A 26,373-nucleotide genomic window follows, 5' to 3' on the forward strand; every position below is an offset into this window, starting at 1 on the left:
ATAAACCTTCACAACCTCAGATTTGGCAATGGAGTCTGAGATTTTTTTAACAATTTTTAATGTTCATTTATTTTTGAGAGAGACAGAGTGCAAGTGGGGGAGGGGCAGAGAGAGAGGGAGACACAGGATCCGAAGCAGGCTCCAGGCTCTGAGCTGTCAGCACAGAGCTCGACGCGGGGCTCGAACTCACGGACCGCGAGATCATGACCTGAGCTGAAGTCGGATGCCTAACCGACTGAGCCAACCAGGCGCCCCTGGAGTCTGAGATTTTGTACTCTGTGAGTAACAAATAAAAATAGATTAATTTGAACTTCATAAAAACCAAAAGCTTTTACACATAAAAGGACATTATCAGAATATGATAAAACAACGTACGGGATGGGAGAAAAGATTTGTAAATCATATATCTAGTAAGGGTTTACCATGCAGAACATATGAAGAACTCTTACAACTCCACAGCAAAAACACAGACAATCCAATTAAAAAATGGACAAAGGATGTATATAGACATTTCTCTAAATAACATATACAAATGGCCAATAAGCACATGAGATGTTCAACATCACTGGTCTTTAAGGAAATGCAAATCAAAACCTCAATGAGATACCATCTCATACCCACTAGGAAAGCTATAATAAAAAAAATTGGGGGCCACTTGGGTGCCTCAGTTGGTTGAGCATCTGACTCTTGATTTTGGCTCAGGTCATGATCTCACAGTTCACGGGATCGAGCCCTGCGTTAGGCTCCGCACTGTCAGCACGGAGCCTGCTTGGGATTCTCTCTCTCCCTCTCTCTCTGCACACACACCCTCTCTCTGAAAATAAACATTTAAAAAAAAACGTTTTTAATGGAAACTAACAAGCATTGATGAGGATGTGGAAAATAAGAGCCCCCATACACTGCTGGTGGGAATATAAAATGGGGCGGCCAACGTAGCAAACAGTTTGGCAGTTCCTCATAAAAGTTAAAGGCAGAATTACCACGTGACCCAGCAATTCCACTCCTAGGTACACACCCAGAGGAAATCAAAACTGGAACTCAAACATGTACATGTACAAGGATGTTCACAGCAGCATGAGTCACAGTAGTGAGCAGGTGGGAACAGCCCAAATGTCTACCGACAGATGAACGAATAAACAAATTACAGGACAGCTGACCTTCACTGTTCATGCGTTCCATATTTATGAATCTGGCCACTCACTATAATGTATTTATACACCGAAAGTCACCACTCGTGGCTTTCGCATTCATTCACAGACACGCACAGAGTGGTGAAAAGTTTTGAGTTGCGAGTTTCCTGACGCACTTGTTCTCAGCTGATGCAGAGCAAGGTGAGGCTCTGCCTTCTGGGCTCAGCTGTCAGGGTGCAAACAGGTATCCTTCTTGTGGTATATTTAGTGCCATGGTTTTCGCATCTTTGTGCTCTCTGTTGGCGATTTTACTATCTGAAAGAGCCCCAAGCATGATGCCGAAGTGCGGTGCAGGGCCTAAGCACAGGAAGGCTGGGACGTGCCTTACAAAGAAAATACATTCGTTAGATGAAGCTTGGCTCAGGCAGTTGGTGGAGTTCAATGTTAATGAATCCACGGTGTACGTGAAATAAGGTGCATGCAGACACCACACCCAACACAAGGCTATGTGTCAATCAGTTGGTGAACATGCTGTGACCACAGGCTTCAGGCACCCAACCCTATATTCCCCTCCCCCTTCCAACACTGCTCCGTTTTCCCTAATTCGATTGGGGGTGACCTTACAGAACACAACCATTGAGAAAACGAAAATGAACTGTACACCCACAGGCTGGACTGTTATCCAGTCATAACAAGGAATGAAGCATGGACATACGACAACATGGATGAACCTCAAAAACTAACACTAACCAAAAGAAGCCAGAAATGAGAGGACACTTATTACAGGATTTCTTTCATATGAAGTGCCCGGAATAGGTAAACCCAGAGAAGAGAAAGCAGGTTAGAGAAGGGGAGAATGAGGAGATGAAAAGTTGGGATTAACTGTATGTGAATTTCACCTCAAAAAATTTTTTTTGGGGGGGCACCTGCATGGCTCAGTCGGTTGAGCATCCGACTTCAGCTCAGGTCATGATCTCGCAGTCCGTGAGTTCGATCCCAGCGGCGGGTTCTGTGCTCACAGCTCAGAGCCTGGAGCCTGCTTCAGATTCTGTGTCTCCCTCTCTCTCTGCCCCTTCCCCGCTCATGCCCTGTCTCTCTCTGTCTCTCAAAATTAAATAAACGTTAAAAAAAAATTAACAACAACAAAAACAAATTTTCTTTGACAAACGTGGTATCACATTTGGTCTTTGTTCCTGGCACAGATCTCCAAAACCCTTGGAATGTCCTGAGTGACAGAGGCATCTTTGATTCTCATGAGACAACTCTTGGTGGCCCCTAGACGGGGTTGGCTGGATGGGGCTGGTTACCAGAAAGGCCAAGCCTTGATTAGACACTTGGATCTTTCAGCCCCACCCCAATCTCCAGAGAAGGGTGAGGGGCCGAAGGCTGAGTTAGTCACCAAGGGCCAATGATGTTAATCAATCATGCCTGCATACTGAAACCTCCATAAAAACCCATAACCAATGGGGTTTGGAAAGCACAGGAGGTGCCAGGAGGGTGGCGCGTCCTGGGAGGGCATGGAAACCCTGCGCCCCCACCCTATACACCGCTCCCAGCTGGCTGTTCCTGAATTGTATCCCTTACAATAAGCTGGCAACAGTCAGTAAAACAGTTTATCAGAGTTTTCTGAGCCGTTCTAGCAAATCATGGAACCTGAGGAGGGGCGTCATGGGCACCAGCCAGTCTGAAGTATGGGAGATGGATGCTTCAACTGGCATTTGGAGTGGGGGCAGTCCCACGGGACCAAGTCCTTAACCTGGGGGCCTCTACGAGCTCAGAGTAGGTAGCGTCACAGTTGAATCGAACTGCAGGACACCCAACCGGTGTCCGGAGAATCGGAGCTGGAGAAGCGGTGTTGGAAAGGACCACTCTCGTTTGGGTCAGAAGTGGCGTTAGTAAAAATGCTCAACACTGCAGAGATCTCACTTTTGCGCTGAGACAAACCTCCCCACCTCGCCCACCCCACGGCACCATTTTTTCCCCTTTCGGGAAAGGAGCGCTTTATCTGCGAAAGAACACACCGCCAACAGGTCAAACAGCATGTGGCCTCGCCTGAGTGCCAGTGCCAAACCCCACATAAAGTAGAACGCCTTCACTTCACCGACAACGCCATACATTCGGGGTCATGCGTGGCTAAAACCCCTCACGCTTACACAAGAAAGTGTCCTGTGCCTGACAAAGTGCCCTTCCCTGAATCGCCATCTTTCTTCATCTCTGGACCGGTGACTCCCTCCGGGCGGGTGGGTCTCAGAGGCTGCTTTCTCAACCCGCCTTTCTTACACAGATCAACCAGAAGGCAAGGACACCACCTCACCAGCGGCAGTAACGACGCGCACTTGGAAATGCTCGGCGTGTGCTGGGCGCTGGGCCGAGCACTTGCCTTCCATCTCCGAATCTCCCTACCAGCCCTGAGAGGCAGGCACAACTAGGAGCCCCATCGAGCGGACGGAGAAACTGAGGCCCAGGGAGGGGACCTGTCCACTCCCCCTCTGCTTGCTATCTCAAAGATCAACTCACCACACCTGCAGCTGAGGAGGAACCAAACGCAACCCTTGCCTACCGCCCTTGTCAGGGCGGAAAAGCCATCAGGACACCCGCTCACAACCACCCTGCTTCAACCAGTACTCCGAACCTACGGGAGCTCCTTTCAGGGTTAACCGGCGTCTACTTTCCCACAACCGTCTGATCTTCACAAAGCTACTAAAGCAGAGACCTATGTTCGGATATCTGCAGAACACAATACATAAAACCCTGTTCCCGTCGCACAGATGTAAGCAACCAGCGGGATTTGTGAACAGTGGACATCCTAGGTCATGCCTGTCTTGGGTATTTATGCAACGCGTGTACATCCATGATCACAGGCTTGCTGGCTCAATCCCAGCTCTGCCAATTACCGCGTGGCCTTCACCACACGACTGGGTACCCAGGAGCCCCTTCGCCCAGAGACTGGGGCGGCGATGACCTTCCTCCGTGACCCATCTGGAGACTCAGTAAGTACCTGCTGTGCAGAGCACCTGGCCCAGGGCACACGCCTCAGGGGACCTGTAACTGGGCTTGTCCCCAGGCCCCTCCCACAGTGGGCCTCGATTCCTGGGTTTTCTCAGTGCAGGGCTGCCCTCTAGAGCTCTGGGGACAAAACCTCCTCCAGGAACAGAGGAGACCAGCATCCGTCCTGAGCAGAACAAGCTGCACTTCTAACAGGCTCACAGCGGCCCTTCTGCCCCGGGCACACAAGCCTCTGCAGGAATTGGTCAGACGAGGAACCCCTAGGAACAGGACCTTCCTTTTTTTTTTTTTTTTTAACAGAAAAAACTAGCCGCACAAAAACGGAGTTCAAAGGAAAACACGAGCCCAAACTTGAAAAACCTACTATACCTATAATGAGAGAATCATACCGTAAGTAAATCATACCTCAGGGAATCGGACTCAAACAAAAACTCTTAACCTGAAACCAGAGACTGCCCTGGCTTGCTGGAGGCCCAGGGGCAGTGAGCTGCACATGTGCGCCCTCTAAAGGGGCATCTGGGGACGTGGCGACATGCAGGGCGGGGCAAAGGAACTGGGAATAGACGCTCCAGGAGCCGGGGTCCCGCCCCGCCCTTGTAAGACACACGGGAGCACACGCACACACACACCCACCCACCCCAAATAAGAAAGCCTAGGGATCCCGAAAGAGCACGCGGGGATGCAGGACACCCTCAGAGAGGTCCTCTCTGCTTCCTCAATGCCCCGGTGTAGCCGAGGGTGCTGTGCCCGGGAGGGACAAGTCCTGTGGCCACAGGGTCACCGGGAATACCTCGGGGAACCCAGTCCAGGAAGTCTGGATGCAAGGCTCACTTGAGATACGTGAGCTCAAGGCTCGTGTACCATGAGATACGGCAGAGGCAGTGACCCACAGGGCAGACCTCTCTGTGGCCCCTGTGCGGGTGGGCAGGTCGCACCTGCTCAGTCTGGGTTTCGGAGCACCTGGGGCTTCGGCTTGGGGCCGGCCTAGGTCTCCCCCACTGTGCCGCATGAGGCTGAGAAGCAGGGCTGAACAAAAGCACCAACCCTGCTCTGCCCTGCCCCAACACCCCCAGACATGCAGCCAGCCCCACAAAGCCACCTGCTGAGCCAGGGCACTGCAGAGGCCAGGCACTTGATCCTCCCTCCGAGCGCTCCCTAGCTGCCCTCCCATACGTGGTCTGACATTCCACAAATGCAGGGTGACCACTCGGCCTGGAGGGACTCTCTGGAATGCAGTCCTTACGCAGACCAAAACGTCAGAAGGGACAGACGTGGCTCTTCTCTGGGACAAGTGTTCTTAAATGTTCTCCTGCCGTTCTGCCGTGAACTTCACGCAATCCCCAGTGGTGGACGTGCCAGAGGGGAGAAAACACCGGGTCATCTCGGCTCTGCACCAACCTCCTGTGCAAGCTGGAACACAAGACACCCTCTCCGGGCCTCAGAGTCCTCAATGGTCTCGAGGGAGACAAAGGGGTCTGACTGCAGCCTCAAAACCAGAAAAAAAAATGCTTCTGAGAGAAACAACCCAAGTGTCCGTCGATGGGTGAATGGGTCAAGAAAACACAGGGTGTGTGCGCGCACGTGGATACACACACACATACACACACAGAGCAATGTTATTTGGGTTTAAAGAGGAAGGAAATCCTTCATGGATGAACCTGGAGAGAGTATGTGAAGCGAAATAAGCCAGACAGGGAAAGACAAATCCCACACGGTATCACTTGTATGTGGAACCTGAAAAGACGAGGAAATCATAGGAACAGAGTAGAAAGTAGTTATCAGGGGCTGAGGGGCGGGGAGTGGGGAGATGGTCGATCAAAGGGTACAGACGTTCAATTGTAAGATGAACAGGGTCCGGGGACCTGGGTGTGATGCGGTGACGAAGGCTGACAACGCCAGCATTAGCTCAAATTTGCTAAGAGTAGAACTTAAAAGTTCTCACTCCAAAAAAAACAGAGCACGTAAGGTGACGAATGTGTTAAGTCAACGGGGAAAATCTTCTCACAACTGTGCGGATGCCAAATCATCACGTGGTGCACTCAAATGTCTTACGATTTCATTCGTCAGTTATACCTCAGTGAAGCTGAAGAAAAGAAAGTGCTTCTGGGTCCCACAGTAATCGGCAGCCCCAGGGAGCAGTCCTTGCGTGGGCCCGTGGGCTAGCGCAGCTCCCGGTGAGGGCAGGAAGCAGCCGAGAGCCCGGTGGGGGAGACAGCGAGGGCTGGGGTCACAAATGCTGAGCAACCACCCCTCCTCCAGGGGGCGAGCCACTGGGGAAGGCTCCACTCGGCTCGCCAAGAAGCTGGAACAGATCTGGATGGCCCTTGCGGCCCCTCCCAGCTGCCAAACCTTTTCTGGGGCTGCGTGGGTACTAAGCAGTGTCCCACACCCGGCAGGAGAGGCCTGGGGCAGCGAAGGGCGCTAACAGAGGCGGCAAAAGCCACCACAGGAGAAGTGCCAGCTGAGGCACAAGCACCACGCACCCCTGTCTCTCGCCAACGTTTGTCTCTCGCCAAGAAAACCTGGAGAGCAGCAAGGGTCCCCGGGCCAGGGGAGAGAGCTCTGCAAGCCAGTGCCACTGACACAGCAACGTACAGCCTCTGGGTGGGACCCCCTCCCCCGGGCCAAGCCCCAGCCGCCTGGCAGAACCTTGGGGGCACTGGCAGGCTGAGCGGGCACCACCAGGGTCCAGGTGGCTGCAAACACAGCTCCCGGTAAGGAGGGGAGGGTGTGCGTGTCAGGGACCAGACAGCAGACAGGTCAGTTTCAGGGAACACAAAAGCCTTGCTGGACGGTGGGACCCCAGACTGCTTCTGAACCTCAAAGGAACTAATCCGCGCAACCCAGAGATTTAACTGGCCACGGGGCTCCCATACCACCCACCCTGAAGAATAACCAGTGTGCACAAATGCCAAGAGCTTTCTGCAGATGGACGCAGTCTCCCCAGCCAGTCAGCGGGCGGCTATCATCATCCCCTACACACAGGCTTCCCCCAGGGAGCTGAGAGGCCAACGACACCTGCCCAGAGACTCACCCTGGCATCAGTCCCTGCCCCTTCTCCACACTCCCGGAGCAGCGAGAGGCCTCCTGACGCACGACGTCGGAAGACCGCCCTGCGGCTTGCTGCACGGCCCAGCCAGAGCCGGGCGGCATCGCGCCCCTATCCCCTGCCTCAGCCCCTGCTGAACAGACACGGAGCCTCTGCCCATGCAGACAGGCTGGCCTCTTCTCTCTAGAGTGGCTGGTCACCGGGCCTCTCGGGTCTTGATTCCCTGAAAGCCTCAGGACGACCCAGGCTACCATGACCGGGGCCCAGGAGGGCCCGCAGCCCAGTCCCACCGAGTCACGCCCGCTGAAATGGCACTTGGCTCCCGGCGGGCCAGCACACCTGAGCACCGTTCCCAGAGTCCTTGATGCCTGGTGGGTTGCACAACAGCCAGGTACAAGCAGGGGGCCCACTAAGCAAGTGGTGGCTTCCCAGGGAGATCTCCTTCCTGAAGGAAGGCAGAGCTGCCGGCAGCCAGTCTAGCTAAAGCTCACCAAGGCCTCTTGGTGGCGCCTGTGAGGAGCAGAGGCAGGCTGCCAGGAAGGCTCTTTTTAATTACTGGGCTCCAAAAAAAAAAAAAAAAAAAAAAGCTATGATCTGAATGTGTCTCCCCAAAACTCCTACGTCGAGTCCTAAGCCCCAAAGGTGACAGACTGAGGAGGTGGGACCCACCCTCACGAATGGGATGAGTGTTCTCATAAAGGAGACCCCACGGACCCCTTGTGCCATCCACATGAGGACATGGCGAGAAGTCTGGGACCCAGGAGAAGGCCCCCCCTGACCGAGTGGCCACCGTGATCTTGGACTTCCAGCCTCCAGAACGGTCAACGGTAAATTTCTGTTGTTTATGAGCCATCCAGGCTGTGATATTTAGTTACAGCAGCACAAACGGAATAAAACTATAAAAATACACACACCCATAGAAAATGGTCTAGAAAATACACATGGAGGGAAAGAAAACGACAACCCTTTACAGTCCTTCCACCCAGAACACCATTTTGAACACTTCTGATCAACTTCATTCCTTTTGTCTAGAAATACCACACATAAACTTGCTTTTTTCACCCAACAATATTCAACACCTTCCTCATCCCAGCAGGTCACTGAAGCCTCCGCTAAGAGGCACCGAAAGCACATCCGCCCCATCGCCTACCGTCGGACAGTCAGGTGACTTCGCATGCCGGCCCCTGCTCACGGCCCAGTTACCAACCCTCCAAGACCACGCACGAACTCTGGCCCCGTCACGGCATGTCACTGCCGACTCGGGGGCCGCACGCACCTTCAGGGCAGCTGAACGGGACGTGGCCCGGCTGCTCCCCAAGAAGGCCACGTGCACCTGCGCCCCCAGCCCCCGCCTCCCACGCGAGATGGACGTGCCAGCGCTCGGACTCGGGCGTCCGCTCCCAGGGCTTCCAACACCCCGCCGCGCGTGCGTCACCGGTTCCACCTCCTCTTTGGTGAACTGTGTGTCCTTCTCACTGCCGTCCCCGGATCCTACCTTGTTTTTGAAGTACACCTCGATGGGCATGATGAAGCCAGCGTAACCCGACTCCTCCACTTTGTAAGGGGGCTCCTTGCACACTAAAAAGAAAGGGAAACGCATCATCAGCTTCCTGCACATCCAAAAGCCCGGCCGCAGGCGGCGGTAAGCACGCAGCCGCTCCACACCTCCCCTCCGGGGCTCAGCTGGCCTCACGGGACTGCGGGGCTTTCCGGGAGGCCAGCTCCCCCGGGAGTGTCAAATCCCATGGAATTCGAAGCATCACAGGGCACAGGAGGAGCAGAGCGGGAGAAAGGTGACCCCATCGCGGAAGTAGAGCAGCAGAGGGGCACGGGAAGGGGCGCGACACCACCGCTCAAGTCCAGCCGAATCAGGGCAGTGAGCGTTAACGTGGGTGAGGTGCCAACCCCCTGGGGCCCCAGCATCCCAGGCAGGGCGGTGTCCACCACCTTCCGCTGCTCCCTCACACCCGTGAACCGAGGCCCAGGCGCGGGGAGATGGGAGACGGTGATGGTGGGTCTAAGCTGGGACTCTCCTGGGTTCTATTTTAGTGCTGAACAAAGGCATTCCCAAGAGACTGGACAGAGATTCGTTAACCTCGGAGGCTGAAAAGAAAAAAAAGCTGAAACTAAAAAGAACAGCAAAGTACAAGCAAAATGACCTCCAGCAATCTTACCCTCCGGAACAAACCTCAATGTTTTGACATGCATGCTGTCATGAAAATACCGTTCTCCCGCTTTTAACAAAAACCAGCACAGTACAGGTCAAATCTCCTGGTCCTCCACCCCTCCCTCTCCAGAGGCAATCACTATCGGAAGGCAGGAAAACATCCCGTCAATCGTGAGAAACAATTATGCACACCTCTGCCCCGGTCAGGTAATTCTTAAGTGGGCCAGAAATTGCTGGAAAAAACAGTGCATGGAAAAAAATGAAAGCGGGCTTTTTAAAATGAAAACATTGTAAGATTTTTCTCTTAAAAAAATCTCTTAAGCTCTCAAATCATCAAGTATCAGACCTCAAACATCTCATGAGTCTCACCTAACCCAAAAACTGGCCAATGGGGTAGATTTGGAACAGGCAGAGGCCATCATAGGCAGGGCAGCCTTGCATGGGACCCCGGGTTGCAAACCACAGGGGAGCAGGGGAGGGGTTCGTGGCTCAGGCCTCACGGAGAGCAGTCTGGAGCTACAAGGACAGCTGAGGGGTAAGAGCTGGCCTTGGCGCCCTCCACCCCATCCCACCCTCCCTATGAGGCCGGCTACCGTCTCCCCAGCAGTGTGCTCACTCGGCACTCTGGGTGCCAGTCCCCACTCCCCGCCGTAGGAAAAGCACATGGCTGGTAAACGAGGCTTACTCAACTGGACTGGCCTCCCCAGTGGTGTCGGGGAAGGGGGCTCCCTGAACAGTCCCAGCACATGCCACAGCGCACAGCACAGCCTCCTGGAGGCCAGCAGTAGCCCTGGCTGCCTCTGAACCCTGCACCCTGAACACTGTCACTGACACCAGGGTCTACACCTGAATCATTACTGCCACCAAACACCAGCAGTGACTGCATTCATTCATGTACTCTACACCATTTGCGTCGGGCACCGTCAGGTGCTGGGATGATGACAGAGGCCATGAGAACGTCTCCGGTCCGTCGCGGGTTACTCTGGGTGTCACCACCCTCTGTCTGACAGTTAGCCCACCTAGAAGTATGGAGCAGCCCTGCCCCCAGGACAACAGGCGGTGACCCTGGTAGCCTGGGACACTGTCACGGGTGAGCTCAGCAACAAATCTCTATTCCAGCCAGTCTCCTTCTGCTCCTCGGATGTCCTCCTGTAGGTGCTGGATGGGAAGCTCAGGTGTAGCCGACCCCAAGACACCTCTTTATCTCCCCCTTAAACCTGTATCGCCCAGCATCCACGCTCAGGACGCGAGCTGCCCACCACTCACCCAAGGCCGCACGGTCAGCCCGACTCCTCCCTCTCCCAAGGTCACCCAAGTGCTATCGTGTCTGCCTCCAAAACACTCTAGAATGTACCCCACCGCCCCAGCGTCCTGCACCACTGCTCCAGCCCAGGCACCCTGCCTCTCTCACATGGGTTACCGCCAGCACACTAGCCGTTCTGCCTCGGGCTCACTCCCAGGATCTTCTGCACAGGCAGCTGTAACGATCATTCTGAAGTGTGAACCGGACCAGGTCCCCTGATGGCACCCCACTGCCCTCAGGACCAACTTCAAGCCCCTCCACGGGGCTGCAAGGTGTTTTGTCACCTCCAGCCTCACCTCTCATCAGCCTGGCCTCGGGTCCCCTAAGACCCAGCCACAGTGACCCTCTCACATCATGGATCACTTCCTTCTAATGACCTCATTTTGAAACTGGGGGGGGGGGGGGGCACTCCCTAACCAGAAGCCTGCTGGTCAACAGAACCCACCCTGACTTACAAAGAGCTGTCAATAACAGTTCCCATCCACCTGCAGCGAAGAGCCCAAAGAAACAGGAAAAATTTGGAGACTACAGGAGAACTTGGGGAAAATTAAAAAAAAAAAATTTAAACCAACAAACTAGAGCCAACGTCCTTAGATCCCAAATATGCCCAACAGATAAAAACAAGACATCTAAAAAGGGACAATTAGAGAGTAGGAAAGGGCTCCTAGATGTTACAAATATACCACTCGCAATTTTATAATTCAATGGAAAGACAAAGTTGAGACTGTAGAACAAAAAGACACATTTTTAAAGGGTGAGATGTAAGAAAACAATTCAGATTAAACAAATACTAATAGCAACTGATATTTATAAAGTACCTACTGTGTGCCAGGCACTATTCTTAGCACTATTCTACACATATTAGCTCATTTAATCCTTAAAACAACCTTGTGACACAAATACAATTGTTTCTGTTTTACACAGGAAAATATTTGAGCATAGAGAAGCTAGGTAAAGAAGCATCCCAGGAAGAAGAAAGAGAAAATAGACATTGTCAAAGAAGTAGAAGAAAACTTTTCTGAGCTAAAAATGAAGAACACCAAACCTCCAACGCTAAGAACAACAACAAGAGCCTAGAAATAATGCTATAAAAAATATTCTAAATGTTTCTAGAGAAAAGCAAACAAACAAAACAGGTCCTCTGCAATAGCATGAGACCCTGATAGCAACAGACTCCTCAGAAGACAAAGAAGCAGTACTTTAAAAGCTCTAAGTGATAGTGATTCTCAAATTAAAATATTATACCCAACCAAACTATCAGTCATGTATGAGAACAGAACAGCTAGCACTTTCGAATATCCCAGGAGTCAGAGTTTATTTCCCACACACCTTTCTTTAGAAACTGTTTAAGTAAGTAGTCTCTTAGGACATTACTCATTAGAAATTACTCCAGTAAAACAAGGCAAAACACCAGGTAATAAATAAATCCCTGGAAAAGAACAGTAAAATCCCAGGGTAATAGCTACAGAGGTGGCCTTGAGAGCTGCCAGTCCTCATTAAAGAAAGAAGACAAAGAGAACCAGATCGGAATATCCAGGAGGGGGAAGAAACGCCACCAGATAAAGGAAGAGATAGACAGAATACAAAAAAAATGCGGCTCTTCTGATGAAGACACAAGGCAAGGGGAAAAAAGGGAGAAGCAAATTTTTCACGAAGTTACAGCCCAAACATGAGGCAAAGTAAACAGGGCTATGTTTTCACTAAGAATGATAAAAAGAACTCATCTGACCTTGACATGACCTTGAGTGGTCTCCTTGGAGTGGCCCAGGGCTCAGCGGATGAGTGGCATCCTGGCAACCCGACCAGCCTAGCAGTGAACAGACTCAATAAAGTCACGACGGTGTGTGGTTTCCAGAGTCTAGAATTAACCCCTAATCTGGGAGCAGAAGTGCCCATTTCAGTTCAACAGCCTTAACGAGGTCAAGTGTGGCTCCCAAAAGGAGGGGTATAAGGTTCAAGGGAAGACAGGGATGCTCACGTGTTTCTCTTCCCAGATAGAGAGTCAGAAAGCGCTGACAAAAGCTGACAGGGCTGAAGAAGCCATTCGCTCGCTCAGTAAATAGTAAGCGCCTACGATACCTTTCAGCACCGGGGTCACGGCAGCAAACTAAAGCAAAACACAAGCCTCTGCCTTGGGGGAGGAGGGAAGGTGGAATATACAAGTGATATGTACTCTCTGTTAAGGTGGCTAAAGAGGGGAGAAAACAGAAGAAGGCTAAGAAGTGTGTGGCCATGTGGGTGGTTAAAGAAAGAAACCATGAGTTCGGCCCAGCAGCCAGAGCTCTTTCCAAAACGGTGACTGCAGCCCCTGCGGAGGATGCAAATGGTGAGCAGGTTGGACTCCTCACTCAAGGTCACAGGACTCACAGAGATGACCACTGAAAACGAGTCACTTACCCGCACAACACTGGAGGAGACGCTGGAGGAAGGGCGGGGGTTTGGGCTGGAGCTGGTAAGTCAGAGACAGGGCTTCGGTGTGGAAGATCAAGAAGCAAGCAGCAAACTCAACGCTACTGCTCTAAGATGCGAGGGAAGGACAAACCCAGGAAGGGCCAGAGTGCCCCCGGGAGGGGTGACAGGTGTGGGACAGTAAGGGGAACTTCGTGCCCTGCACATCTCTGTTGGGTTTGTTATGAGCACGTATTCGATTTGAAAAACACTTTTAAAGCCCATCAAGTGTAATTTCAGAGAGCCCTGCCCCAAATTCTCTTTAACCTGATCCACGTTGCGCTGACAACTGGCAAGGTGAGTTCTGTCCACACAACACACAGGGAACTGGGCGTTTATCATCTGATACATTTGATGCAGCCGCTGTGTGTGGGCATCCGTCCGTCCGCACTCGCAGGCAGACTTCGCAACCAGCACGACTCAGCTGCTGATTACACCTCTTCCCTTGATGCGCTCAGAGGGCGCACCCTGCTCATCACCCCACTTCCCAAGTTCCAGGAGCTCAGAGGCTGTGCCGCATCCATGTGACCACAGCGGCCCCCTGGGCCTCTCCGAACCTCAGTGGACACATCTACCTTGCAGGGACTCTGGGAGGCCCCACGTCGCCGGGCTGTCGTGGCCCATGGCGCAGAGCAAGGGCATGATAAACACAGACTGCCATTAACATTACTCCTGGTGGCTGCTTGCTTACTGGCCCGGTGGGGACAGAGATGAAACACGCAGCTTACAGGTGGATGCACGGCACCCTGGGGCCACCCCAGAGAGAAAGGGAGAAGAGAGGGGAGGGCAATGGTGAAGGAGAACTGGAGAGGAGGCAGCCCAAGGAAGCACGGAGGGTCCAGGCCAGAAGGCTGGCAGCCACAGATGGCACTCTGCTGCCAGCACAGGCACAACCTGAGCGAATGGGCGTACCGGCCGCCGGTAACACGCTGCGGCACTGACCCAGCCCCTGGGCCTGTGTGCAGACCCTGCTTTAAAGCACAGGCTGTGTAGCCGGCCCGCTTGCACCTGCCCCCCATCTGTAAGGGGGTTGTGGGGAGACTGAACAGAGACCCCGCACAGGAAAAGAGCTTAGCAGAAAGTGCCCAGGAAGCACCATGGTTTATTATTACTGAAGATGCTTTATAGACAGCTGCTGCTGTAGGAACCAGATCCACTCTCCTCCAGGATGCTCAGAAAGAAGGAAAAGGAGACAAGGTGAGGACCCAGGGAAGCAGAAATGAGGGAAGGGAATAAATGACAGCCAATAGAAGAAACCAGAAGAAATAAAAAATGGCTACCACACCGCTAGGACTCTCCAGCTGCCTTCCCTTGTGAACCAGAACTTTCTACATGTGTAACATACATCACTTCCCCAATAGACCACAAGTCACTTGCCGGCACAGGTCCAGGACCCCAGGGGATCCTACAACGTGCTCCTGCTTCAGCCTGAGGCCATCCATGCCTGCTTATGGCTTGGCCCCATGGCCTCTGGCACTTGGGATGGAGGGCTCAGCAGTGGCTCTCACCACGCTGAACTATTCTTCCAGCAAGAGGTCCTTCTCTCCTCTGTCAACACATCCATTCAAGAAACCATGTACTGGACCCCTGTGATGTACCACACCTCACCCAGGGGGCTCCATAGTGAGAGCAGACACGGCCCCGGCCCCCACAGAGCTGACAAGACAGCCAACAACTTCATTCCAAATTCCCCAGGAGTGTTCTCTGAGCCCCATAAACTGAGTTCCCATTTCTCTGCCTCATCAGACTACAGGGCCACAGATAATCAAGATCTGTGCAGAATGCATGAATGAGGCACTTACTTCTGCCCAAGAAACGGCAGTCTGAGTGTGAAGGGGTGAAGCAGAGAAGGAAGACACATAAGACAGCAGTAAAATGAGATTTTTGCCCCAAATATCATGAAATCCTTAAAATGGCATCTCTCATCAACTGTAGGCCCAATAAGCAATTTCCTGATTACTCACCAGGTGGGTGTAAGTCGCCCTTCCCACCCACTGGCCTTCGGCTACGTTCTCTGGATGCTTCTCAGAGACCGAGTCTAAATAATGACACAAGACACAGTCACCACCTCCTTTGGCTTTTCCCTACAATGAATTCATCAGCTGAAGGAAAGGCAGGCAGGAGGGAGGAGGACCATTCTAAGGTCGGAGAAGGGCCACATCTTGGCTGGGCACCTTCTCTCCAACACGGCGAGGGGGGCAAGCCAGAAGCTCCCAGAGTGTGGGCCCTGTTGCTCCTGGGGAGAGGATGGAGACAAGCCCTCCAAGGAGCGATGACACACGGGCGGTGGCACAGCCCTGAGCCCCGCAGGGCTGCCCAGCCAGGCTGGAGGCACTCACCGCGCTTGGGCTTGGGGAAGCTGTCATGCAGCCGGAAGACCACTTTCTCCACGAAGTGCTGGATTTCACATTGCTCGGGGCCACGGACAAACACCATCCAATCGTGGGTGAACCCCTCCGTTGTGGGCTTCTTGCGCAGTTGGGCACGGTGTCCCAGCTCTAACTTGACCTGGACAGTGCACTGGAGGGAGAAAGAGGCGGGCACGGGTCAGTGATGAGCCCAGGGCAGGGGACGGCAAGATTCCCACCCCATCACCTACAGAGCGTGGCCAGCACCGGCCACGGGAGCCGCAAAGACCCCTGGGCACTGCCACGGGCTTCCCAACCCCCAACGAGAGTGCAAAGAGCCTCCTGGGGCTTACAGTGAACCAGGCACTGTGCGAGCGGCCCTGCGGGCCCTCTTTCTCCAGCCCGCCCCCTGGAGGCCCTGTGCTTCCTCCTTCTAACCCTCACCCCCCACCCCAGCAGGACAACCTCCCCACTGTTCCTCCAAGTCTTGCTCATTCCTGTCTCAGGGCCTTGGCACCTGCGGTTCCCTCTGCCTTGGACGCTCTTTCCCTAGGCCATGGCTGGCTCCCTCTTGTCACTGAGGTCTCGGCTTGAATGTTACCTTCTCTGGGAAGACCCCCCCACCCCCGCCCCGGGCCACCCAGTCTGAAAGCACCCACCACCACCCCCATCACCCTGTGTCACATTGTACATTCTCAGCATCTGTCACGATTGGAGCTCATCTTGCTAACAAGCTGCTGGCTCTGCTCGAACACCTGCTGACTCTTGGGGCTGCCTCCTTGTCCAGAGCTGGAATCCTCACCAAGAGCTCCCTGAATACAACCCTCGGTGTGACCCAGAGTGCAATTACCTCACGAGGAAAACAAGGTTCTGAGATGGAGCTGCTAAGCTGCACACAGTCAGCTGGCAGGGAGCGGGGCCCAGACTCAAGCGCAGGGGTGCGTCCCCCAAGGGCCCACTCCCTTAGCCCCTGCCGTCTTGCCTCCCTGCTCAAGTCACCCAAGCTCCTTGATGAAAGCGTTTTCACTCTCCTCCGCCCCACAGGATGCCTCTGGGGAACAGAGACCCTCGGGGTCACCTGAGTCCACAAAAGCATCGGCTGTCAGTGTTAAAAGCAGAATGGTGGTTCACAGCTGGAATGGAGGGGGCCAGGAGGAAGCCCCCGGGGATCTGGGGACCTCGGCAGTCAGGCTCTCTGCGTGTGTGCGACACTGTGCCTGAAATGTAAGGTAGCTCCTGCCGGTTCCACTCCACCGAACACAAAACCACAAAACTTTTGAAGCACTCACACCCCTCGGTGGGCCAAGAGCACTGATGGGGAACCCACTGTAAACACGCACTCTGGTGTGTGAGATCCTCCCCAGTCTGCTGGGAGATACAGCCTGACGCCTAGCATCAGATGCAAGAATGTTACAAAGAAACCAGAGGCCAAGAGGACACTTGTTCCTAAGTGCTGAGGACAGCCAGGAGAAAGTTGTCCGGTGGCAGGCAGGTAGCGGGCAACCACGCTTCCCCAGCCGAGCCACCTCCCACCCGCCCCCTGTGCCCTCTCTCCAGGGAACCACCCTCCTCCCCGACTGGAGACCTCCTGCTCTGGACTCTGGACCCCCTTTCTCCCTAGCTGACCTCATGTGACCTCCTGCCTCTTCTCTGGGATCCCTCCACCCGGGCAGATCCCGCTGCCAATGCCAGCGGCCCCCTCCTTCCGCGCCCTCTCAGTGGCTGCCAGACCAGGAAAGCAGGACAGACACAAACTGTCGCTTTGCCGGTTCAGCTTTCAATGGCTCGCCACTCCCTCGAATAAGGTCCAAAGGCCTCAGCACACCTCCCGTCTCCCACTGGTGTGTTTCCTCAGGCCCAAGACGCCCGTTATTTTTCCCCTTTTAAGCTGTTTAAAAATTATGATTTGGGGAAGAGCGCAAGCGGGGGAGGGGCGGGGGGGGGGGGGGACAGAGGATCTGCAGCAGACTCTGCTCTGACAGCAGAGAGCCCGATGCGAGGCTCAAACCCACAAACCGGGGATCGTGACCTGAGCCGAAGTCGGACACTCAACCGAGCTACCCAGGTGACCCCCCGCTTTTTAAAGCTTTTTCAGGTCTGAGTACGTCTTGCCATCTACACGGAAGTTTTACGGGTCGAGGTGTGTGCGTGCACACACAAACACAGGAACTGGCCCTAAGCTGGCGGCGTGCCTTAGAGGGTCCACGGCAGTCTGTGCGCCAATTCCGCCGCGCCCACCTCACCCCATGCCGGCTCCCTGGCTGCTCACTGCTGCCTCCGCAGAGACCCCATCTAGCCCGCCCTTTCGCATCCACCTCGGGAGCACGCGGGGCATCGATGACACCAGAGCATTTACACTAAAGAGCCTTCCTAGATCAGCAAATTCTAAGTGGTGCTCTCCCAAGGGGAGGAACCAGTAAGGACACTGGGAAGGACAGGGCAGGCCCAGTGAGGGAGGGGCTGGCGGGAGGCCCCGGGCGCTGAGTGAGCCAGCTGTCGACCACAGAGCAGGGGTACCCCCCGCCCAGGCTGCCGGTCACTGCAGGGCTCCACAGGGAAAAGCGCAGGGACTTGCAGGGTCCGGGGCCACAGGAGGGAGGAGTGAGGGTCGGGGTGGAGCATTTAGATTCCACGCAGCAGGAATGGCAGCCAACCGTATGCAGATGATGGATGCGAGGAAACGGTATCTGAGTCAAAGTTCCCCGGCAATTGTGTACAGTCTGCGCTGAAGGCAGAAAAGGACAGACAGACAGACAAACAACAAGCCTGCTAGGAAGCAACCAGAGGGAGTGGCTGGAAAAGGGGATTTAGTCGAGTCTGAAAGGGGAGAACTGATAGGACTTAAGGCTGGATGGAGGGATGCCTGGCTGGCTCAGTGAGAAGAGCATGCAACTCTTTTTTTTTTTCCCATATTTATTTATTTTGAGAGAGTGAATGTGCACGCATGGGGGAAAGGCAGAGAGAGGGAGAGAATCTCAAGGAGGCTCCACACTGTCAGCACAGAGCCGGACACGGGGCTCGATCTCACCAACCATGAGATCACGACCTGAGCCAAAATCAAGAGTCGGACGCTCAACTGACTGAGCCACCCAGGCGCCCCAGAAGAGCATGCAACTCTTGATCTCAGGGTCATGAGTTCAAGCCCCACGCTGGGTACAGAGATTACTCAAATAATAAATAAACAAACGAACTTAAAATTAAAAGCAAAAGAGTGGATGGAGGGGACACGAGGCAGCTCAACCCCAAGACCCAGGGCACTGGGGTCCTGCCAGGCAGTGGAGGGGGTGGTGGGGGAGGGGGACAGGCGACAGGGGATATTCAAGGGGAAACACACCAAAAGCTAGATGCGAGAGACTAAACGTCTAGGTAAACAAGCAATGCTCAAATCAACCAGCCTCCCTCTGCACATGGGCCACGTTCAACGAACCCAAGCAGTGTTTCCATTACCCCAATGGGCTGTAATCCCCAGATGCCCTTACACGCATGACAGAAACTCTGCCCCTCTCGCCGGTGTGTCCTCACAGAGAAATCGGGAGACATTCTCTGGACTGCGGGGAGGGTTACAGGTGAACTGAACACATACCGTCTTAACAATACACTGGCAAACGACTTTGGCTTTTGGTTCTTCGGAGTTAACTCCTACGCAAGGCGATGTCGCCTCAGATTCTGCAATCCACCAATCGGGCCGCTCCAACTTTGGCTGCCTTCTCAGCATTTCTGATGAGCTGGGGCTCCTACCCGGGGCACACAAGGGGCAGGGCAGCTATTGAGAAAGAATGGAAGGCCACAGTCCTGTCGGAGGGGGAACAAAGTGCCAAAAGAATGCTCCAGAGGCCAAAGTAAACAGGAAGGTTCCGAAGCGGCACTGGATGATCTCTGTCGCTGGCAGACCGTGCCCAAAGCTCTGCCCGGGCAGCATCTAGGCCCCGGGGGCTGGCACCAACTCAGCCTGGACACCCCCGGCCTTGAGGTGCCAACGACAGCACATGCTGGTGCACTGAGGGGAGGAACGTTCCCCCGAATAAAGACAGGGGAATAACACAACCTCTGGGCCACTATCTTAGAGAAGAAATCCGATTCAGTAAGACATTCGTGCTACTCGCACTGGAGGCAAGCAAGACACTGAGCCCGGCCAACTGCTCTGACTTGTCAAGTCATGATAATTTATTAACACAACTAAGCCAATTCCGCCTTCAAGGTTCTGCCCCCCTCCTGCCTTACTCCACCTGGACTCCTGCCCCATGCATGTGAACCAGAGAACTGAAACACAGTTAGCTCTTTCTCCAGGAAGGGTGCCTGGCTAAAGAGGTTAACTACCGGTTAGGTTAAGCTCTCAACGGTCTTGGAAGGAATGAATCTCATGTGTCCTGCCTGTTGCTTGGAGGTGCTCTGTGCGACCTGGCCCCTGGGGACCAGGGGACCCGGCCTCAGTTCCTGCCATGTCCCAGCACCCAGGAACTGTTTTGCCACCCACTCCCCTGACAAAAGCTGGGAACAAAGGGGGGAACGTTCCAGGCCTGTCCTGGAAAGAGTTGACCATTTTACTTCTGGGAGATCATCTGGAAGGCCTGTAGATGGAGACAGAGCAGCTCAAGGGCTCTGAAGGCCGTCTGGGGACAGCTAGGCTTGGGCTAAGGGCCTCGGCAGGGCACTGTCCTCCCTCCAGATCAACTGGAACCCAAGGGCCATAATGCTAAGTCCTGCAAACCAGGCGAACAGATCCTGGAGGGCGGCTTCCCAGGCACGTCACTGAAGAGTATAGGTCCCTCCAAGTGTGGACTCAAATGGCCAATGCCTGGCAAAGAGGGCGAACCGGCCCAGTTCCAACAGCTCCCCTGCTTCCAAGGCCTTTCCTCATCAGATTCTTCCCATATCCCACTAACCCTGCCTTCAGCCTCGGCCCCAGAAGGCAGGTCTTTAAAGAGTTTATCTGGAAGACTGCCCCTGATTTCCTGGTGGGAATTCTCTTCAACAGATGATGCCCTTTCCTCAGGGAATTCGTACTTTACCAAGTGGTATAATTATGCCTGGAGTTTGGCTACTGCATGCAATTCCCTCAGATACAACAGTCCCCTCCCCTCCCCTCCCAGGAGAAAGAACACCGAAGAGCCTTCTCCCCTCATCAGCCTAGACTGACCGTGCCAAGTCCGGCTGGATCCGGCAGGGCTGCCAGCAACCCGGTCCACACCACAGAAATGGGAAAAGGTGCTGGCCCTCATAGAGTGACAGCAACACAGACCAAATAAGATACTCTTGGCAGAACTTTCTCCCCCAGACCCAGCTGGGGGCTCTCAGGAGCAGCCACTGGATCAGAAGGTGAGAAAGATGGGGACATGACGGTTATCCCTCGGGGACAATCCTCTCAAGCAGAAGACTGCCCACACAGAGGCGGGACAGAGCCGAGGGCAGGGGACCTCCCCTAACACCTGCATCAGGCCTTGGTCTTCTAACTGGGGATGCACAGGGGGCTGGTGGCCAACAACGGCACTCATCGGGCCTCGTCCCTTTGGCCCAGGGCACAAAGTTAATGACGAAGGGACAAGAAGGAAGGAGCTCAGTGAATGTCTCTTTGAAAACTAAGGATAAGTGTGTAGACCGTGAAGATACTCGAGGACACCCCCAATCCCTGGTTTTCAGGTGCCAGGAAGAATGCCCTTACCAGCCTGCCAGGGAGGCCTGGGACAGGGTTTATGTTGCATCCATTTGAGATGCCCGCAGACACGTAGATGGAGAACCGGCTGTCACCAAAGTTCTGTGGGAAGCAGTGCTGGGAGATTTCTTAACGAGCACAACCCCAATAAAGGCATCCGTCACCAGGTCAGATGGGCCTCGTTACAAAAGGACTGATCCCTAGTTGCTTTTTCAACCGACGGCTGGCAAAGCTAACTGCGAGACTTTGTGTTAGAAACTATGATGGATGTAAAGGCGAACAGAACTCTGGTCCCCACCTCAAGTACTGTGCCAGGTATTAACTTTAGGACAAACCACTTGGCACGTCAACTTTCCCGGTGACAGTTTCAGAGCAGGGTGGCGGAGAATAGTGCTCTGCACAAGTCTGAGCGTTTCTCGGCAAGGTTTGGGAAAAGGACAGTTACCTAGGAATCCCACCTGGCCCTGACACCTCCCGGGGCCGTCCTGAGGCTCCATCATGTCCATGTCTGTAAAATGGGCCATCGCGGTCAAAAACCAACCTCCTCTTCTGGAACAGTGGAGGATGGTCAACAGCAGGCGGATCCCAAATTCAAACTTGGGAGAAGCAGCAAATATCAACTCAACTGGGTGATTCAACGGGTCGGCGGCCCTCCTCGGGTAACAGGCCCAATGCTTCTGTGAAGGGAGGACTCCCTGGTCCTTGGGAGAACCCAGACTTCTAGATCCCCCTAGACAACCCCTGTGACCAGAGACCCTCCCCCATCGCCCTTTCTCCATCCTTTTACTGTCTGCTCAGCCTTCACCCACACCCACTCCTTCCCCTCCATCCTCGGAGATAAATCACAAGCCTCCCCCCATGCACCACTCTTCCCCCCTAAAGAAACGCAACCCCCACACACAATGGACCTGTAAGTATGGACTAGGGTGGCTGGCAGAATCAAATAGGTGGGTAACAGTAGGGCAAAGGAAACCAGAAGGACTTTTCCTGGCCACGGGGAAAGGATTTCAATGCTGAGAAGTTGGGAGCACAGAGCAAAGCGCAGGATCCCCCTTCTCAGCTGGAAAGTTCTAGAGAACACAACAGGAAGGTAAGGAGAATCAAAGCCTCCCGAAGCGAGCAGGCCCTTGGGGGAAAGTCCTGTTGTTCCCCGTCGGACTGAGGCATTTACAGGTTTGGGGCAACTCAGAGGAGAGAGGGAAAGCTGAGATTCTGCTGGGTTCAAAGCATTTGCCCCGCACCCAAGTCCTAGGACGCTCACAGCCAACTCACCCACTTGGGTAGAGGACACCATTCTCTCCTGTCTTCCCAGAGACTGCTCTCTCTGTAAAGAAGGGACAGAGCTCCTGGGCCTCTCCCAAACTTGCAGAAACACAGCCAGGGATAAAGAATCAGACTACGGAATGCCACACACTTTCCCGTGGGATCGGGTTCACTTGCAAATACTTCTGCAAGGAGTTAGGCTAGCACCTATGGTGCTATGGAACTTTCTGCCATGAGGGAAATGTTGTCTCTCGGAGCCGTGCCTTAAGGTGGCCAGCGGCTCGCTCGTGACAGTGAGTGGGCCCTTAAGACGTGGCTGGTGCCACGCAGAAATCGACTTTTTCCACTTTGGTTCGTTGCCACGTAAAAAGCCACAAGTCCTAGTGGCTACACACCGGGCGTGGGGCTCTCACCGACCAGCCCCGCAGAGCTCACCAGTCCACCGAAGCAAGACCGTTCTCTCGCTCTGTCACAGGCCAAGAATGCCACCCACCCTCACCCTTCCACTTACATAAATGACAACCACCCAGACCGCCAGGGCCCAGCAAGTCACAGGGGAATAAACACACTTGGGCCTAAGACACCTCCCTGGGGGACTGACTGGCTGGTGGGGTGACAGGCAGGAGCCACATCCTATGCCTGAGCGGGACCCAACACGACTCTCCCACGGCTGGGTTCCATTCCAAGCGAACCCTGAAGGTATATTCTGTTTTGTTTTTGTAACTCAGTACAGACTGGAGGTACTAGGCTCTGTCCCTGCAGAAGGGAACTCACGCCCGCTGCCACGATCCACCTCTCCAGCCCACCTCTCAAGAGAAAGGTAGCAACGCCAAAGACGAAAGAGAGATCGTGGTGAGAAGGTCCCACGAGCACAAGCCTCAGCGATCCTGTACCCCACAGTCGACCGGGATGGGCAAGGGGCGGTCTCCTGCCTGCACACCTCCCAGCCACACAGCGCCTTACCAGACAGCACCGCCTCGGTGGCGCCAGCCGCCAGGGACGCCCCAACCTGCCCCGAATGACTGCAGAGATCTCAGCTGCCACCCCCGTCGCCCCACACTGCCGCCTCTCCTGGCCCCGTGCCCCTGGAAGCCACGGGCACTGGGGAAGGATGAAGAAATAAACGACCCCAGGTCGGGGGCCGCAACAGTCCCGAAGAGGGTTAGGGGCTTGGGTACTGAAGAGGAGGCAGTGCAGAGCTGGTGAAGGGGGCCCCAGGGGCCTGAACGGCCTGGGGTTTATTTCAACTGACACAATTGTCTGCGGGTTTCCAGACAGAAGGGCAAGGGGGGCCATGGGGAAAGCGTATGGAATCTGGGGAGCCACCCTGGGTTTGAAGCAAGGCTCCCAGTGAAGGCTCCAAGATGCTGGGGAGGGAAGGGACATGGGGCATGCTGAGGGGAGGGGAATGAAAGCCAACACATCAGGCTGGGGGATGCTGGAGGGAAGTGGGAAACCCTGAATTCAAGGAGAGAGGTACAGGGGGGCCGGGGAAACTGCAGGTCTGTGAAGGGAAGCCAGCTGAGCTCGGAATGGGCAGACTGAGACCTGGACTGGGGGAAAATGCGGGCAAGTGTAAATCAGGGTTGCAGGGGCAAAGAGGACCCAAGCTGAGGGGAGCGAGGCATTTGGTGTCTAGAGGGCTTGGGGGGCTCCAGGTCGGAGCAGAAAATGCCCCTGGGCCTGGTCTGAAGGCTGAAAGAGAGCCCCTCAGACACTAGGGGCCGAGGGACTGAGCAGGGCCTGAAACCAGAGGGAGAGGAAAAAGCAAGCCCAAATCCAAAGTGGGGGTGATGGGGTGGGCTCAACGCAGGCCTGGGTCCTTGTGTGAAAAACCCAGACCCTAGCCAGAGGTCGAGGGGAAACGGTCACTCAGGCTAAGGCAGTGGCAGGAGCAAGGGGGAGCAAAGGCTCGGCCCTGGAAGAAAACGAGGGATAAAAAGGCTTAGGGTGGGTCTAGGTTAGAGGAAGCAGGGGGCTGCACCAAGGTTCTGGGGGTTCTGCGGGGTTGGGAGGAGGGGGATTTCAAACCCCAGCAAGGGTCTAAGGAAGCAGCAGCAGCAGCAGCATTAGGCTGCGGGCTCAAGGAGTTTGAAGGGACTCAGGGCCAAGAGTCCAGAGAGAAAAGGAGACAGGCCCTGGATCCAAAGAAGGGTGGTACAGGGCCAGATCTGACAAATCTGAAGGGTCCCGGGGACAGCTGTGGGGCTCTCTGGACTGGGCCGGTGTCCCCAGGGGTGCCTGTGGGACTCTGGCGGGGGTTGGGGTCCCCACGGGGTTCTGGGCCGCGCTGGGGTCCCAAAAGGCATCCCAGGGGTTTCTGGGCCACCAGTGAGGGCTCTAGGCTGGTTCAGGGGCCCGAGGAGCGTCCCAAAGGGTGCTGGGCTGGACTGGACTCCCAGGGGGAGTCCCAGGAGAGTCTGAGCCGCCTGTGGAGACCCTGGCCTGGGTCGGGGTCCCGAAGAGCGTCCCAGAGCGTTCTGGGCTTGCCTGGGATCACAAGGGGGCATCCCGGGGGGGCCTGGGCTGCACTGGGGATCCGAGGGGCGTCTCAGGGGGCTCTGGGCTGGGCCAGGCCGGGGTCCTCATAGAAGTCCGAGGCGCTCTGGCCGGGCCGGGGTCGGGATGGGGGAGGGGCGCCCCCGCCCCACATAAAGGCCGGGGGAGCGGCGGGCGAGCACAAAGCGGGGCGGGCGGGAGCCGAGTGTGGGCGGGGAGGCCGGGACCAAGGAGGGCCGGGCGGGCGGGTCGTGGGAGGGAGGGAGGGGACCGGGCGGGCGGCGGGCTGCGCTGGGGCGGCGCGGCCGCTCCTCACCTGATTGTCCATGGCTGGCGCCCCGCCCCGCCCCCGGGCCCCGCGTCGCTCGCCGCCGCCGCCGCTCAGCGCCGCCCCGCCGCCCTCATTGTCTGTCAGGCACCGCCGCCGCCGCCGCTCCCGGCTGCCCGCCCGCCCGCCAGCCCCGCGGAACCGGAAACCACCGCCAGTTCGGGTCGCGCACCGACCGCGGGCCCCCGCCGCCGACTCTGGCCTGCCGCCCCGACTGGCAGCCTCCCGGGCCAATCGGCAGCGCGGACGGCCGCTCGTGGGGCGGGACTTCCTTCCTGGCGGGGGCCTGCCGGGCTGCGGTCGGAGGGACGAAGCCCGCAGCCAATGGGAAGCCCGAACCGGAGGGGCGGTGGGAGGGAGGGAGGGAGGCGCGAGGCGAGCCCTGCGGAGGGGAGCGCGAGGTGTGCGCCGCACGTGGAGGGGGGCGGGGGCGGGACGGGCGCGCCGCGCCTGCGCACTGCGGCCCGCAGGGGGCGCTGCCTCGTGGCCGGAGCTCCCGGGGCCTGAGCCTAACCTAGCCTGGCTAGGTGGCCGTGCGAGCTCTGGGGTGGGAGCATCAGGACCACTTTTGTTTCCTAGCCACGTGTTACTACCGGTGTCATGGAATGGGCTCTGGGCTCTCGAACTGTAAATTAATTTTCCAAAGCTGGATCTGCTTCAGGGAAAGCCTGGGCGACTCGCTCCTCCCCCTGAGTCTTAGTTTGCACATCTGGGAAACGGGGACACTCAGTACCATGTAACGCTAGGTCAGGCCGATTTGAATGATAACACATTTGAAACCTGCTGCATTAAAATGACCAAGAAACTCTCATTTAATCCATGAAATCTATAAAGCTAATTCCTCTAAAACCGATTTTTAAATTTACCCGTGGTCGTGTAATTTCACAATTTGTAAACCTTGTTTAGATGAGATATAGACATAATGCTCCATCTTTTTCAGGATCATGTGAGCCATTTGTCTCTGGGACAATAGGACTTCTGCCTGCAACTTGGGGACCATTGTACAGTTATTTTTAATTTCCTATAGGGGCGCCTGGGTGGCTCAGTCTGTTAAGCTCCTGACTTCTGCTCAGGTCATGATCTCGCGGTCAGTGAGTTCAAGCCCTGCATGAGGTTCTCTGCTGTCAGCACAGATCCCGCTTCAGAGCCTTTGTCCCCCTCCTTCCTGCCCCTCCCCTACGT

The 26,373-nt window shown here is 55.2% G+C and overlaps 1 protein-coding gene across 5 annotated transcripts in view; it reads right to left on the minus strand.

Annotated features, from left to right (window-relative positions):
* MLLT1 (MLLT1 super elongation complex subunit) overlaps nucleotides 1-25,216 on the minus strand; it is a 67,645-nt gene extending 42,429 nt beyond the window's left edge. Inside the window, exons 1-3 of one of the 5 annotated variants that reach the window (XM_042928162.1) lie at nucleotides 25,180-25,216; nucleotides 15,443-15,623; nucleotides 8,681-8,763 (exon numbers count right to left, since the gene is read on the minus strand). In XM_042928162.1, the coding sequence (XP_042784096.1) occupies nucleotides 8,681-8,763; nucleotides 15,443-15,623; nucleotides 25,180-25,191 (276 nt within the window). In that variant the 5' untranslated portion in view covers nucleotides 25,192-25,216. Of the gene's footprint in view, nucleotides 1-8,680; nucleotides 8,764-15,442; nucleotides 15,624-19,034; nucleotides 20,180-21,546; nucleotides 21,713-25,179 lie in introns of those variants that run through there. The other 4 variants (XM_042928161.1, XM_042928164.1, XM_042928163.1 and 1 more) reach the window with 4 other exon arrangements.
* Between the last annotated feature and the right edge of the window lie 1,157 nt (nucleotides 25,217-26,373).

This window comes from Panthera leo, chromosome A2 (assembly GCF_018350215.1).
Source record: "Panthera leo isolate Ple1 chromosome A2, P.leo_Ple1_pat1.1, whole genome shotgun sequence".
NCBI lineage: Eukaryota > Metazoa > Chordata > Mammalia > Carnivora > Felidae > Panthera > Panthera leo.